Here is a 16,587-nt window from a genome sequence, read left to right as displayed (position 1 = left end):
CAATATAGGTTTGCTTGGCCACCCTATGTGCTTCGATCAGCTGTTGAGCTTGAAAGATGTTACAATAGTGGTTAACCAACTACCACTCAACTTTCTTTGGTTGGTTAACCACCTCGTAGAGGCCTTTAGGGATGTTATCCTTTAAGAAGTGTCCTTCATAGCATGGGCATTGAAGAAAGTTTCTTTGGTTGGTACTCGTTTTAAGCCAATGAAGCGAAGAGCAAGTTTTGGAACGACATGCTTGTTGAATCTCTTCCATCTTCAAGAAGTTTCGAATTTTAGCAACCTTGCCTACATAGCATCGTCCGTATGATGTGAAATGATTTTCAACTAATTTGAGTAGATATCATAAAAATTGCATAAAATAGCAATGCATTACTACATGTACACATCTCAATCCTTATAAGATTAAGCAAGTGGTGCATTCTCCCAAGAATGGCAATAATTTGGACCAAGGCTCCAACGACCTCCTCAACTGAAGCAACTGAACGATGTCAATGAGTCAAATGTATAATATGATACTCCATCTCATGGTGCCTTCCTCTAGAGTCATCCAAAACAAATGATAAAATGGCCCTAAAGGATTGCATCCTCCTAGTTCGTGTCAACATGTGAGAGCAATCAAGAGGTTAAAGAGGGTGCTCCTCAATCCAAGTGTCTATAACCTCCTCTAGTATGGCATGTGGGATCTCCAGTGTGATCACAAAGCAATCTATCAATCAAATAATATAAGTCCTACCACCAAGCCAAATGAGGCTTAACAGAATTGTAGTGTACAAAGGCACCAAACTTGGAACAGGAAATGTTACAACTACAGGTGATTTGTAATAAGCCGACAACCGCTTTAAAGGGGCTTTTCTGATATCCTATATATGGTAAAGGAGGTTCAACAATGAACTCCGTTTGTCTTGTCACTAGCTATATAAATGTATTATGCATGGCCACTTGCCAATGGTCATGTGTTAAAGTATAATGATGGCTTTCAGTGTTCCAACTCCTTTGTGATTTTATGAATGTTTGTGATGCATTGATCATGAACACGTGCATTTAGTTGAAGAAGCTGGTATGTCTGCCAAATTCATGCATTTTGTTTGGTGAATGAATGATACGAGTAAAAGATGCTTTTGGCAAAAGGATATGAAGTTTGGAAGTACTTTGGTGTGATATTCTCACGTATCTAGGAGAAGACAGTGATGAAACAAATGCAATACAAGAGTCATAGCATCTAATGCACTGAATTTCATATCTCCATTTGATGGAGTAGTTCATTTGGTTTGATTTTAATTAACTTTCAGTGCTTGCTTCTGTTGAATTTTGTAGCTATGGTTGGTCTTTATAATGTACAATTTGTACTTGTAATGATAAAATATAAATCATATTTGTGATGGAAGAAAATTATTTGAAGCATGTTCTTCATGCTTGCAAGAAATGAAAAACATTTATTGATTTTATTCGAAAGAAAATATTGCAAGGCATGTTCTTCATGACCTTATCAAAAGCTGGAAAATAAAATTTTAGATTTAAGTTTGGACACCACAAGATGCCCAAGTCGGCCTCCCAGTGATGAAGTCAGCCCTACCCCTAGAGGCACCTATTCAACCCCTCCAGTGTGTATATATAGAGAGAGCACTCGATCTCCCTCCAAGGGAGATTCACATCTCATCTCATCAAGTATATTTCTGATCTGAGCAAACGAAAGAGACATGATAAGAAGGAAGGCCAAGATCAAGGAGAAGAAGATCCCACTCGCATGTGTGAAGAGACACCTGTTGCAGGTCCGAAGATACCTGAGGTCAAGGTCCGAGACTTCTGTGGAATAGTTGGAGTTTTCTGTGGAGAGAATCAGGCCAAATTTTGGCCTCTATCACATACCTAGTCTGAGCTGTTGAAGAGCATGTTCAAGACATCTTTGTGACATTTTGACTTGGCATCTTGTGGTTGTCTTGAGGTGACATCTTGCTGGTTAGTTTGACCATGAGCTTGACTTTGATGTATCTCTTGTTGAACTGAATATTTCTCTAAGAAAAAGGTTGCTGGGTTTTCCCCTATGTGGGTTTTCCCAGGGTAAATTCTTGTGTTCTCTATTTGGCTCTCTTCATGATCCTGCAGTAATAAATGTAATACTGTTGATGTCTTCTGTGTAATTGTTCAATGCTGAATCTATGAATAAGAAAGTAAAAAAGGGCTAAATCATTGGAAGTAATTATCTGTATAGAATTTAAATCAACAGCTTACGCCCTCCATATTATCAAATATCAACCAATGGAATTTAAAATTTGATTGTGGAAAAAATGTCTGAGAAATCGGCAATTTTCTGATTTCAACCGCTGCTGGTTTATTCTGATTTATTTCCCCTGCTTGCAATTTTGTTATCGAGTCATTCCAATTTTTTCCCAAGTCTTTCCAATTTTCTGATTTGTGGGTCCCTGGCAAATTATTCGCGAGCTGGACTATATTTCAAAACTCAACATTGCTTATTATTCACATGGATTTTGCAAATTTCCGGATCTTTTGCACCATCATTAGAGATTGCCAGTGTTCATTTTCAGTCATACTTGACCTGCTTTTTAAAAATTGCAATGTAAGATCAATTCGTTGTGTTGTTTGGACAAATTTTGGAGTAATATTTCAGCTTGCAAATCTCTCCGTTCAGTGAGGTACTTGTAAATATCTAATAGTTGTTATTTTATTTTCTATGGTTGTACGAGGGGATCAATTTTGTGACTATATTTGAAGCTTTCTGTTAGAACGAACAGTCCATTTTATGATTGAATATTATTTTATGATTGAAATTGGCTGTACCAGAATATAGTACAGACGTACTGCCAAGACTTTTCAAGATCAAGTACGACAGTGGGCTGTTGGAGGAACTTTTATGTCTTGATATAGCTGAAGAGTATGTCGTCTTTAAGCATGAACATTATTTTCTTTCTGCATATCATGTGGTTGTCGTTGATTCCTTGTCTTCTTTAGATTTATTTCAAAGTTTACTAATATGCCTTTCTATAATTTGGACTGAATTATGTATTAACTCAGAAGGCATTAATATTCTTTGTTATTTCTGATGATAGCAGGAGCTACATGGTTCCACCAGGAAAATGGGTGTTAGAGTTTCCACGTGCAGTTCATGAGTCTATATTTCCAGAGCTAAGGGTAGGAATCTATTGAGTTAATTAGGTGTTTCTGTTAGTTTCAAGTGTTGTTGCTTATTATGAATTGTGACTACCATATGTTTGTTTATATCTTGTTTGTTGACTCTGGTTTCTAAAGTCAGAAAGATACACAATAATGAGTTCAAGCACAGTTCAAAAGTTTTAAAATTTTCATTCTGAATCTTCAGTTGCTTTTGATACAATCTTGTTGTGATCCCCTCTTGAAGAAGCTTAGGACTACCGTGGTAATATAAGCTCCTATATTTGAGATCAGATGTAAAACCTTAAACTACTAGCCAAGAGATTACTGAATCTTAATGGAAACCTTGATAGATTGCCTGAGCTAGAAAATAATGAGCTAGTGTAAAGAAAGAGCTAACTGCCATAATTTCAATATTTTCCACCACAGGTATTTTCATGGCTCAGACTTGAGATATGCTACTGTTTTGTTCGATTTTCTGTGGAGCAGTCAAACATATATAGAGACTAATGAATTCATTTTCTTTGGTATGAAAATTTTAAATCCCCTGAGTGTGCTCTCGCAATCGAGAGTTGGCTCACTGGTTCAAGGGACATTGCGGTGCTTTTGATAGTCATAAAGGATTATTTTTTTGTAACAATATCTAATCAGTATTTCATGGATGGATTCTGTTTTAAAGTAAAACGGTCTTATGCTTAGTTAACACCCATATTATTCCCAACATGTCTTTTCGAATTTTCTGTTGAATATGGTCGTTTGTCTTCATTTGTATAACATGTTTAGGCTTCATCTCAATGTTTTAAAACTCCGACTCTGACTTAGACTCGGCCGAAGGTCAACTCCGACTCCGACTCTGACTCAGTATCGACTCGGCCGGCTCGATTTCAATGACTCGGTCGTTGTAAAAAATACATTAAATATTTTATTATTATTATAAAAAAACATAATTTTAAAGATTTTCATTCATGTTTCCAAACACACAGCATTAGAATACAGATAGAAGACAACATATGATCAAAGTAAGCTCATGAATATATCCATTATATCAAAATGGCACCCAGTGCACTGTCCAATACATACATGATGATGATATAGAGATCAAAACAAAAACACATAACCAAGGAGGCTAGAAATGGACTCTACAACAAAAGTAAACTGTGACTAGTACCACTGGCTACTGCTAGAGGAGCCAAGATCATCTGGCTCAATCTCTGGATCAGAGTCAGACAGGCCAGCCCATGGCTCCTCCTCATCATCATCTCCCACTGCAACTGCAGAAGTGGTAGCACTAGCAGGTTGTGCAGCAGCTGCAAGCTGGGATAGACAAGATATGTGCTTCTGTCGTGGCTGAGCAGAGGAAGCGCCTGCAACGGAGGACTTGGGGCTGGCCCTGAGGCTGGTCTAAGTGGATCAGGATCTGCATTCAATTGAACATTATGTTCGAGTGATGCCTCCACTTGTAAATCCAAATCAAGGTCCTCATCAGAATCAAACTCTGCTGGATGACTCTCCACTACCCAATCTGATGTTGGATCAATGTCTTCCAACATAATGGAATATAAATCAATGTATTTTTTTGACCAATATGATGCCTATCTTTCTGGAAACAATGAGGTAATAACAGGGGATTGCGACAAGTTACAACAAGCCCTCTACAAAAAACTACTTTTAAATTCGACATAAGGATAGGTATCCTGCGTTTTGAGGGTTCTCCAAATATTAAATAAGTAGGTGTGTTGTCTTGTTGTTTAGAAGTTTATTCATAATGTTTGAAGAATGAGAAAAAGATCACTGTAGTAGTGTTATGAAGGTTGTTAGGGTCAAATTGTAATTGATGTTTTGACGTGGCCCATATTTAGAATTATGTTGGCTTGTGTTGATTTGTGGTGGCATCGGATGTGCTCTTGCCTTGAAACTTGGAGGAGAGGCTAAAGCACATGAGACCTCCAAGACTTAGATTCCATTCGGATGAGGAGTTATTAAAATTTAAAATAATTAATATTTTTAATGGTTTCTTAAGTTTAAACTTAGGAAAATATATTATATTAATGGGTATTAATAAAGATAAGGATGGGAAGCTTCTAAGAGACGAGGATCAAGTCTATTTTAATCTTAGCCGTTGATTAGGGACTTAATCTCGACTGTTGATTCATCAACAGGAAAAATATAAGAGAAGACTTGAGGGTCATTTGGAGATGCACCATCAGATACTCAGTATCCCAAGGAAAATAGATTCTCAGAGAGAAGGAGATCGATTTCAGAGGGAGAGTTGCAGGGTGGAGGAAGAGAGGGGATTACTAGCAGTCAGGGAGCTCACAAGAAGTGATGTAGGGACTCTGAGAGACAACGCAGAGAGAGACGCAGGGATGATGCAAAGAAGGACAAGAGCTGCTCAGAGCCACGCAGAATGATGCAGGGCTGACAGAGTAGAGAAAGGAAGCTCTCCAGGGTTCAGAAAGTCTTGGAGAAAAGTCTCGGGTGTTTTCTCCCAGTGTCTATGTAATTTTTTTTGTAAAAGCAATTGTTGCTGAAGATTAATAAAACCCTTCTCTGCTGCACTGGTTTTCCTGCATTGGGTTTTTCAGGGGACAATTGTCCAAAAATAATTGTGTTGATGTGATTGATTCTTGTGCATGTATTTGTTTCTATATAATGATGTGATATCTGCAGTAGAATTTATTTTAATATTTACTGAAGGGATTTCATAAATAACTTATTGGGAATAATAAGTAGGTGAAATAAATCAGTTGCTGTAGTGATAGAATTTCTGTTTAAAAATTTTCACATGGTATCAGAGCGAAGATTCAACGACAGGAAGGGAAAATCAATTATGGGTCAAGAGCATGATGCAGAGGCATCCACTCAAGGAGACTCGTGCAAATTTTCAGAAGAATGCACAAGAGATAGAAATTATGATTATTCTATGTTTGCTTCCATATTGGAAGAAGAAGTTGCTTGCGTGGAAAGCTCTGCCTCCTCAGAGGTTTGGTATATAGATAGTGCAGCTTCCTGGCATATGACAGGAATCTGAGAATGTTTTTTAGATTATCAGGAAGAAAGAATGAATTTTCATATCACCATGGGGAATAAGGCAAGGTGTACTCCAATAGGGAAAGGTACTATAGTTCTTCAAACAGAAACATGAGAGCGGTTCCGAGCTACTAATGTGCTACATGTGCTGGGACTGGGGATGAACCTACTTTCCGTATCTCAACTTCAAAACAAGGGCTATGACGTTTTCTTCATTAAAGAGAAAGTATATGTCAAACACCCGAGTTTGAAAAAGAAGGTCTAGATTGGAATCAGAAGTAACAGGTTGTACAGATTGCAGCTAGAATCACCAATGGCACTGATAGACAGTAACGGAGACAAGGATTTGAATGAACTATGGCACAGAAGGATGGGACATTTGCACCATGGGGCTCTGAGAATTCTCAGAAAAACTGTAACAGGAGTTCCAGATCTTAGTACTGAACAAGATGATGTATGTAGAGGGTGTGCTCTAGGCAAGTATGCCAAAGTAGCGTTTCCAAGAAGTAACAATAGGGCCAAGAGTGTACTAGGATTGATACAATCAGACATCTGCGGACTGATGTCTACAAAAGCTCTTAGTGGTGCCGGATACTTCGTCACCTTCATCGATGACCATTCCAGGAAGACTTGGATCTACTTTCTGAAAACCAAAGATGAGGTTTTTGGTCGATTCAAAGAGTTCAAGGCTCTAGTGGAGAATCTGGCAGAAAAGAAGAGAAAAGTGCTGTGCTTAGACAATGGTGGAGAGTATGTTGACAAGGAATTCACCGATTTTTGCGCCAGGGACGACATTAGAAGAGAGTGGACAACTCCCTACAATTCGAAGCAGAATGGAGTAGTAGAAAGGAAGAATAGGACTATTGTCGAAGCAGCTAGGGCTATGTTGTATGATCAGGATATGCCAAAATCCCTATGGGCAGAAGCATGTAGCACGACAGTCTATGTCTAGAATAGAACTCCTCATAGGGCATTGGGCAAAGTTACCCCTGAGAAGGTTTTCACTGGGAAGACACCTGAAGTTAGTCATTTCAGGATATTTGGGAGTTTAGCATATTGCCGTATACCCGAGGAGAAGAGGAAGAAGTTAGATCAAACTGCAAAGAAACGATATCCTGTGGGATATAGCGAGAATGCTAAGGCATATTGAGTCTATCTTCCAGGGAGCAAGAAGGTAGTAGTTCGGCGAGATGTAAAGTTCATGGAGGATAGAGCTTTCATAAGATCTCGAGAAATGCCTTTCAAGGAGTAGTGAAAAGATGAGCCGTTGGTCAAACCAATTCAACCAGCAGATGCTAGTACCAGAAATTCTACTTCAGAACAGGAGGAATCATAGGAAGAGGAAGAGCTGACAGATGCGCTTACTACAAGAGGAAGAACAAGCCAAGAACTCCGACAGATTCTACGAGATGCAGAAGAATTCATTGGTGCACCCAGGAACAGTAAAAGGGAGCGAAGACAACGAGACAGATAGTAGGCCTTAGTAGCTCAGGTTGGGGGACCCTCTAGTTTTCAAGAGGCCATTCAACATCAAGTATGGGTGGATGCGATGTTGGAGGAATACAACTCTATAATAGTGAATATTGTCTGGGAAGTGGTGCCTAGGCCTCATGATAGATCGGTGGTAGGTTCGATATGGATCTACAAGATCAAATATGCTGTAGACGACAATGTGGAGAAATACAAAGCCAGGTTTGTGGCTAAGGGGTATGCTCAGAAGGAAGGAATAGACTATGAAGAGACCTTCACCCGAGTAGCCAGGTGTACATCTATTAGAACTGTGATATCCCTTGCAACATAGATGGGGTGGGAGATTCATCAGATGGATGTCAAGACGACATTCTTGAATGGGGCTATAGAAGAGGAAGTATACATTGAACAACTAGAAGGCTTTGAGACAGATGGAAGAAATCTCATGTGTGCAGATTGAAGAGAGCCTTATTGGGCTTAAACAGGCACCGAGAGCATGGTATGGTCGAATTGATGGCTACTTACAAAAGATGGTGTTCGTCAAGAGTGATGCAGATCCCAATCTCTACTATCTGGTTGTAGAGAAGGAGCCTCTAGTCCTAGTATTATATGTGGATGATCTCTTCTTGACAAGATCATCTAGGCTCATCAAGGACTGGAAGAAGAATCTAGCCACAAAATTCGACATGAAGGATTGGGGACAAATGTATTATTTCCTAGGGTTGGAAGTTTGGCAGCAGAAGGGTGAGGTCTTCCTTGGACAAGGGAGATATGCTACATAAATGTTGAAGAGATTCAGGATGCAGGACTGTAGGCTTATGGCTACTCCAATGTTCACCAACTAGAAGAAAATTGGTGCATCAGAAGACAAAGATGTTGATCCCACCTTGTACAAGCAACTCATAGGATACCTGATGTATCTGGTTAATACCAGGCCATACATTTGTTATGCTGTCAACACCCTCAGTCAGTTCATGGTGGAACCTAAGAGGGCATATTGGGCAACAACCAAACATGTTCTCAGGTATATACAAGGAACAGTCGAGCATGGACTGTTGTACACCAGAGGCAATGACATCAGGCTGAGTGGGTTCACTGACGCAGATTGGGCTGGAAGTTCAGGAGATCGGAAAAGTAACATTGGGTACTGTTTCAACATTGGATCGGGGATGACTTCCTGGTGCAGTAGGAAACAAAAATTTGTAGCTCTGAGCTCAACAGAAGAAGAATATATGGCCGCCAGCACAACTTCGTGCGAAGCCATATGGCTTGGAAAATTGCTTGTGAACCTATTCGGTAGATGGATGGAAGCGACCAGAATCATGTGTGATAATCAGAGTTGCATCAAGCTCTTTGAGAATCCAATATTTCATGATCGGTCGAAGCACATTGAAATCAGGTGTCATTTTGTCGGAAACTATCTCCAATGAGGAGTAGTACAATTGAGCTACACTCCTACAGGAGAACAGGTGGCAGACATCCTCACCAAGGCTCTAGGAAGAACAAAGTTTGTTCATTTCAAGGAGAAGAAAGGGATGGTAAAGAGTCCATTTCAATAATGGATTATTATTAGAAGTTGCAATGCAACAGTAAGCAGTGGCAGTGCTATGGGCAACATGATGTAGCAGATTGAGAGGGAGATGCGGTACAGATGTAGCAGTGATGGTGGCAGTGTCATGCGCAGTAGTACAAGAAGCATCAGTGCAGATGATGCAAGGCAATAGGCCAAGCATCATCATAGATACCGGTGCAGAGGATCAATGTGATGTTTCAGTGATGGAGCATTACTAGAGCACATTCCTTATTAAGAGGGAGTGTTGGTTTGTGGTAGCATCAGATGTGTTCTAGCCTTGAAATTTGGAGGAGAGGCTAAAGCACATGAGATCACCAAGACCCAGAAATCGTTTTGAGAAATTCCATTCGGATGAGGAGTCATTAAAATAAATAATATTTTTAATGGGTTCCTAAGTCTAAACTTAGGAAAATAAAAATATTAATGGGTATTAATAAAGATAAGGTTGGGAAGCTTCTAAGAGACGAGGATCAAGTTTGTTTTAATCTTTAGTTGTTGATTAGGGACTTAATCTTGACCGTTGATTCATCAACAGGAAAAGGGAGAGTTGCAGGGTGGAGGAAGAGGGGGGATTAATAGCAGTCAGGGAGCTCAGAAGAAGTGACGCTGGGACTCTGAGAGACAACAAAGAGAGAGATGCAGGTATGACGTAGAGAGGGACCAGAGCTGCACAGAGCCACACAGAATGACGCAGGGCTGATGTAGTAGAGAAAGGAAACTCTCTAGGGTGTCAGAAAGTCTCAGAGAAAAGTCTCGGGTGTTTTCTCCCAGTGTCTATGTAAATTTTTCTGTAAAAGCGATTGTTACTGAAGACTAATAAAACCCTCCTTTGTTGCGCCGATTTTCCCGCATTGGGTTTTTTCGGAGACAATTGTTCAAAAATAACTGTGTTGACGTGATTGATTCTTGTGCATGTATTGGTTTCTGTATAATGATGTGATATCTACAATAGCATTTTTTTAATATTTACTGAAGGGATTTCATAAATAACTTATTGGGAATAATAAGTAGGTGAAATAAATCAGTTGCTGCTGTAATAGAATTTTGTTTAGAAATTTTCATAGTTTGGATCTGAACTAGACTAGCATTAGCTTGGCTTTGGTCATACCTCGCGCAAGGCCATTAACAGCGTCGACAATCTGCCACTCAACATATTGCTGCTCACCGAGTTATCCACCAATCCACAAGAACTCCCACCCTATTTCGTCACCAAACCAGTTAAGACCACATGTCCATGTTCTCTGCTGAACCTTTTGCTCCATGTCTAGCCAATTGTGAGTTGGCAACACAATTGCTTCTTACAACAGTTTCACAACTTCCTCTTAGAGCTGACACCTATGCACACTCTGATCTAGTTGCCTTTCAAAGTATAGCTCTAATACCATGTTGGAAATCCCATGCACCCTAGGTCTGGTCTATGACTTAGCTAAGAACATAAACACAATAGAGATGGCCAATCGAAAACAGCTTTGCACAGCGGAATATAACAACAAACAGATCAACAACAATACACAAGTTTTTGGCCCAAATCACATTCCTTATTAGTCCTTCAATAAGAAATCCTTAGCTCTCCCGTACCAAGGATCATGGTCCTTTACAAACCATGATACAATGCTATAATACAAGTCTTTCCTCTGATTTGTACAACTAGGGCTGAGCCCTAATCCATCAGGCCTTCATCTGCCCATAAAAAACCAAAAAATATACAAATGCACTCATTGGTTCTCTCCTTGGCAACCAACCCTTTTAGTCTCCCTTTGTTCATAGAGATCAACTCCTTTAGACCTTTGTCCAATTGCTGTTCACCAATAGACTCCTCCTTTACTCTGCTATCTTGCTGTTCCAGCCTTATACAAATCAACCAACCTCCTTACAAATCTCTGCCCTACCTTTCTAGGCCTTGGCTTACCCTCAAGAACCTTCTGCCTCCTCTATTCAACCACTGTCCGACTTGTGGCCACCTTCTTGGGGCTTAGGTAGCCCTCCAAACACTCGACTGCCCTCCAAACACCGAATAGGTTTGCGTGTGGCCTTAACTAGGCCTTGAATTAGTGTCAATCCTCTCTTCCAACCTCAGATAGCCCTGCAGTTAGCACTTTTCAACCTAAACAGACCCTTGTTAAGCCTTCGGTCACTTATTCCTTGTTGCGGCCAACTTCAGATCTCAAACCACAGAAAAGACTACTTACTTGGCTGTGGGTAGGCCCTGTTTAGCCTCAATACTATGCTCCTTTCCTTGTGGTCCATGCACTGAAGAAACTCGACCTCCTTAGAATAGATTGCGGCTCCTCTTGCTTGCCTCTCTTTCGGAAATGAAGTCACATCTCACTTGTGCGTAAACTTCTCAAACATCCTAAAACAATCAATGGTAATGTTAAAAATTTTAGGTGAAGGCATTTAAGGGTAGTTTGGTATAGAACTCGTTGGTTCCATCATAAAATCATTTGGTTCAGTATAGAGCCAGCCATTTTCAGTTTAGACCCTTGATTTGAACCAACAATCCCCTATAAATTGGACGAACCAATTGGCTTTGGCAAAGCTTCGTTCTGATAACATTGGCTAGCACTCCCTCCCCTAACATTCAAGGCCAAAGGGAGCTCAGATCTTAGAGCATAATGTTGCGTTTGGCTTTTATAAGAGTGGCATTTGCTCTCCCACTATGTATCAAATTATGTACTAGATAGTCTATGTTTGATTTCTTTTTGGACATTAATAAACCTATCTTAACTTTTCTACTACCATTTTTAGCGTACATACTGCTTATTTTCGACAACTAGAGCATGTTATGTGCTTTTTTTTAATGATTTGAGTAGAGCTTGGCACGAATTTTCACCAATTTTCAGCTTGCTAATTTTCAAAGAATTAGATGTCATATTGTCACTACTAAGGCAGCTAGGGCATACTTTCAGAACTTCTTTACTAGCAAGTGAATCTAGGGCACACAATCGAAGCTCATTTTTAGATCAATTTTTTTCATCGTTGGCTCAGCTAGGACACATATTTAGAGCAATGTTTTCAAACATTATTTTAGGGATATATATGCAAGGCACTGATGATTAGTCTCATGGGCCCACTCCATAATGTCCCAAGCCCTTGAAAGGAGTGTCAACAATCAATGCCATTGATATATATTAGCGGCCTTTGGGAATCTGTTGATAACCCCAAAGATCTTTTGATGAAGCTAACCTTGATGAATTTTGTAGCTATGGTTGGTCTTCGTAATTAATATTTTAGCTCTAGAAATATATAAAGAAAAATGTAAGACATGTTCTTCATGTCATTTTATTGTTAGTCTTCGAAATGATTAATATAAGACATGTTCTTCATGTTGGTTTCAAAAGAGAAAATTTTGAAATTTAATTTTTTGGCTCCAAACTTGTCAAGTCAGCTTTCCTTCAAGTCAAGTCAGCTCTAGTGGAGAGACACCCATTCAAGCTAGGCAAACACTATATATAAGGTCCTCGACCTCCCCCACAAGGCACAATTTGATCTCACACACAACAAAGTATCTTTTGGGCATCCAAGCAGAGGAGAAGAAGAAGGACGAAGAAATGTCAAGCATATTCTCTATCTCTCTTTGACTTCACACATGCGAGTTTCTGGGCATATTCTGGGTAGCAGGGCCAAAATTATGGGAAGGATATTCTGGAAGAAGGGCCGAATTTCTGGGCAATTTCTGGGAGGCCAAATTTTTCCCTAGGCAAATTGGATTGAGCCGAGTTTGTTGGGCTTGACAAGAGGGAAATTTGACTAGGTTTGACCATTGTAGTGTTGGTTAGTTTGGCCATCATATTGACTAGCAAAATTAGGTGCATCTCTTGTTGAATTGAAGAATTACTCTAAGGAGAAGGTTGCTGGGTTTTCCCCCAAGTGGGTTTGCCCAAGGTAAATCTTGTGTTATCTTTGTGCATTATGATCTCTATTGTCCTTGTACATTTATGGTTGAATTTCTGAAGTGTAATCGCTTAATGATAAACTAGAAGTGCTAAAACAATATCTATATCATTAGAAGTAGTTATCTGTTTTTCAGAAATTAGTGCGTGTATTTATTGCACTTGAATAATCAACAGACCTTTGTTAAGATTTGGCAGTTCAGGGATGAATTTCTCCTAGAAGAAATCATATCTTTCAGTTCTGTTTCAACCACCTATAATAAAATTTCATTTTTGACAATTCTAATATGACTTTCCAAAAATAGCAAGTCATCTTGGTTTGGAAGTGACTTTCCAAAAATAGAAAGTCATTTCTAAATGATCAAGGTTGATCTCAACATATGGAGTTCACTTTAAAATCAAATCAATCATGATTATACAAGTCAAAAAATAATATTTTTTATCCTTACTAATATTATTATTTATAAAATAGTATAAAATCATTCACCTTTATTGGATTAATAAAAACTAATTCTCTCATTGAATAAGTAAATTAAATTGAGAATGTTTTACTTGGAAAATTGAACCTCTCTCTTGGAATAAAATAATAACTCTACACCTAAGAGAATGTAACTCTTCCTCACCCTTACTAATTCAGTGTAGTGTAACTACTCATCAAATGCACTTGAAACTACTTCATTCATTTCGATTTGTAACTCTCATCAAATATTCTCTCATGTCTAAGTGTAACTCTCTCCCTCCCTAATTCGAATTGTAACTCCTCAAGACAAGTGTACCTCTCTCTCTATTCTTGGGATGAGTTACACTTTTCAAGTAATTCCTTCCTCATGGAATTTGATTCTCCTATTATTGGCTCAAGGAATGAATTCATTTTGTAACTCCTCTCCTTTCTCATCTATTTAAGCGAGAGCAAGTGAGACTTGAGAGCAACATGTTCATTGTGAAGAAGGAGAGCTAGTGTTGAGTGTGTGGAAGGGAAGTGTGAGAGCAAGTGAAGAGTAAGAGCAAGGGAAGAGCTGGAGCAAGTGTGAGGGACAAGATTTGATCAAGAGGAGGAAATCTTCAAACAAAAATTAAAAGCATTTCAACTGCATGTTGATCAGACATTGGTAACTTTATTCATTCTCATTCTCCCTCTCTCTGTACTCTGCTGAACAATTGAAGAAATCTAATAGAAGAAGAATGATTTGGGTTTTCCCTTTGTAGGTTTTCCCTTGGTCATTGGACCTAACTATCAGTGTCTCATATTTGTGCTTGGCTGTCTTCATATGATACTTAAGTTTATGTTCTATCTACAAATGCTGATCTAAAATGTTGTGAAGAAGAAATCTGCATTCTAAGTAATTGTAATAGCATAGAACATTCAATTTTCTGCAAAGTACATTCAACTTTATACAAAGTACATTCAGTTCCATTCAAATTTTTGCAAAGTACATTCAATTTTCTACAAGCACATTCAGTTTTCTGCATAGGACTTTCAAGTTTTTGCAATTTTTTTTTTTTTTTTTTAATTTCTGCATAGGGACGAAGTAGCCTATCAATCCCTGTAGGCTATAGTCATCCATAAAGGCGAAAACCGCAAAATACCCAATGAGTGGGTGAGCTTTGGGGCTGTTGGGCAAAGAAATCCGAAGTTGGGGTTTTGTGTGAATTTTACTCAATCAATTAAGAAGAGGATCCCCTCTAGGAAGTCTATAAATACAAGAGCATTGAATTCATTTGGGGCATCATGGAATTGGATCATTTATTTCTGTTTTCTTGAGCCTGAGGCTTTGAAGGTTTTAAGACCCCTTTTCTTCTATCAATTTTGGTGGTGAAAGATTCCACCCTAGTTGATAAAATTTCTTTCCTCTTTATTTTTGTTTTTTGTTCTGGCACAAGTTATTGAGGTGGACTACGTTTGATGGAAATTAACAAATTAAATTTCTGTCATATAGCACTCTCTGTCTGAAGCAGCCTAATTTGCATTCCAAGGAAGTCAGCGAAGTTGGGGAGAAACAGACCAAAGCAAGTTTATGAATAAGTCAAATAGGTCATACGGATTCGCTTTGGGCCCATCCTTGAAGCCCCCAAAGTGTCCTTAAAGCACACAAAATGCCATAAGGCCAGCGGAGCCTGAAACTAGGTTTTTCTGTGACGAGGTCAAAGCCTTTGTAGCCAACAGACCCGAGACTGAAGCTCCCGTAGCTACCTGAGACAGAAATGTGAGTTCTGGAGGCAGTTTGTAACCAACAGGTTGACCACTGACACACATACCTAAGGCGGGAACCCCGAACCCTCTGAGGCAATTGTAATTTTCTGGACGGATCATTCCAATCCACGAATTCTGGAATAAAATCGGAGTGTCTCGAAGCAGTCAAACCACTTGAGATCTAAAGCATCAAATAATTTACTATCTGATGCAGGGTCCGAATCATTAACACTGGATCAGAGTGGGATCCTTGGAACTGCGACCTGACTGAATTTTCCCAATGTGTACTTGCCACTCCTGCGTTAATCCACAGATTTGAAGCCAGGAAATTAAGTTTGAGTCTGTAATGAGGAAGGAGGATGCCCTAAGGAAGTGCGAGAATTTTGATCTGTGCAGTATCGAACCATTGCAGTGTCTTGAACAGAACGTGAAAACACAATCCTGAGGCACACTAAGGTGCTGGAATTTTGTAGTACCAATGTATTGATTGCGGTGGCGTCTCTTTTGGTTTTCAGATAATCAGTGAATAAGTTGTCTAGCTATTGAATCCTGGAACTAATATTTTGTGCTGGAACTGGCTGATCTTGCCAGACAATTGAATTTGGATTATCTTATTATTGTGCATTATTGATTTAAATATTGTTCTGTATGTTTGACATACTGGCTACTGGAAGCAGGATTGATTAGTAATTTGAACAGAAAGGAAAACTTTTATGGTAAACCCCTAGTTACCTACAGAAGACCTACGGCAAAATTCTTTGTCCACTACAAGGACATACAATTTACAATCTCTAGGGTTGCTTAGAGACAAAGCTCTTGCTTTTTTTTACTGTTATATGGCTGAGTGAGATGTGAACGTTATCTGAATATAGTTTGTTATCGGCACAAAAAGCTGCAAAAGATTGAGAAAACATCAACCTAAAACTGTTTTGGGTCTTTACTAAAACTTACCCCAATTTTTGGGTATTTTTTCTGAGGCAAGCAATCAAGAGTTTTATCTCCTCACAAGCTGAAATAGTTTTGAAAAGAATCTGAAGTAAAAGTGGCACAATTGGCTTTTTCTTAGCAATTTATGTACGACTTAGGCTTTGCATAAGAAGCTATGCTTGTGTCTCGTTGTGGTGTTTTTCTGAAACAATATAAGATTCCTGATTCTCAGCTTCTGGCAATTGTGTAGGTGGTGCGGTATGGAAAGTTGAGAGTCACATTCAATAGTTCTCTGAAGGTATTTATTCATATAGAATTTTTGTTTGATTGTTTAATATATAAGATTAATTGCCATGTGATTAATTTAGCTT

General features: G+C 39.0%; 1 protein-coding gene across 3 annotated transcripts in view; it reads left to right on the top strand.

The window, feature by feature from the left end:
• LOC149208496 (uncharacterized) overlaps positions 1-16,587 on the top strand; it is a 108,553-nt gene that overhangs the window by 71,644 nt on the left and 20,322 nt on the right. For 2 of the 3 annotated variants that reach the window (XM_089396091.1, XM_089396090.1), the window contains 3 exons: positions 2,806-2,896; positions 3,072-3,153; positions 16,467-16,514. In XM_089396091.1, the coding sequence (XP_089252217.1) occupies positions 2,806-2,896; positions 3,072-3,153; positions 16,467-16,514 (221 nt within the window). The remainder of the gene's footprint in view (positions 1-2,805; positions 2,897-3,071; positions 3,154-16,466; positions 16,515-16,587) is intronic. The other variant, XM_089396092.1, reaches the window with a different exon arrangement.

This window comes from Pinus tabuliformis, chromosome 1_2 (assembly GCF_031772625.1).
Source record: "Pinus tabuliformis cultivar Carrire ecotype Pingquan chromosome 1_2, CPIR1, whole genome shotgun sequence".
In the NCBI taxonomy this organism is placed as follows: Eukaryota; Viridiplantae; Streptophyta; class Pinopsida; order Pinales; family Pinaceae; genus Pinus; species Pinus tabuliformis.
This window is presented reverse-complemented; position numbering and strand designations above follow the sequence as displayed.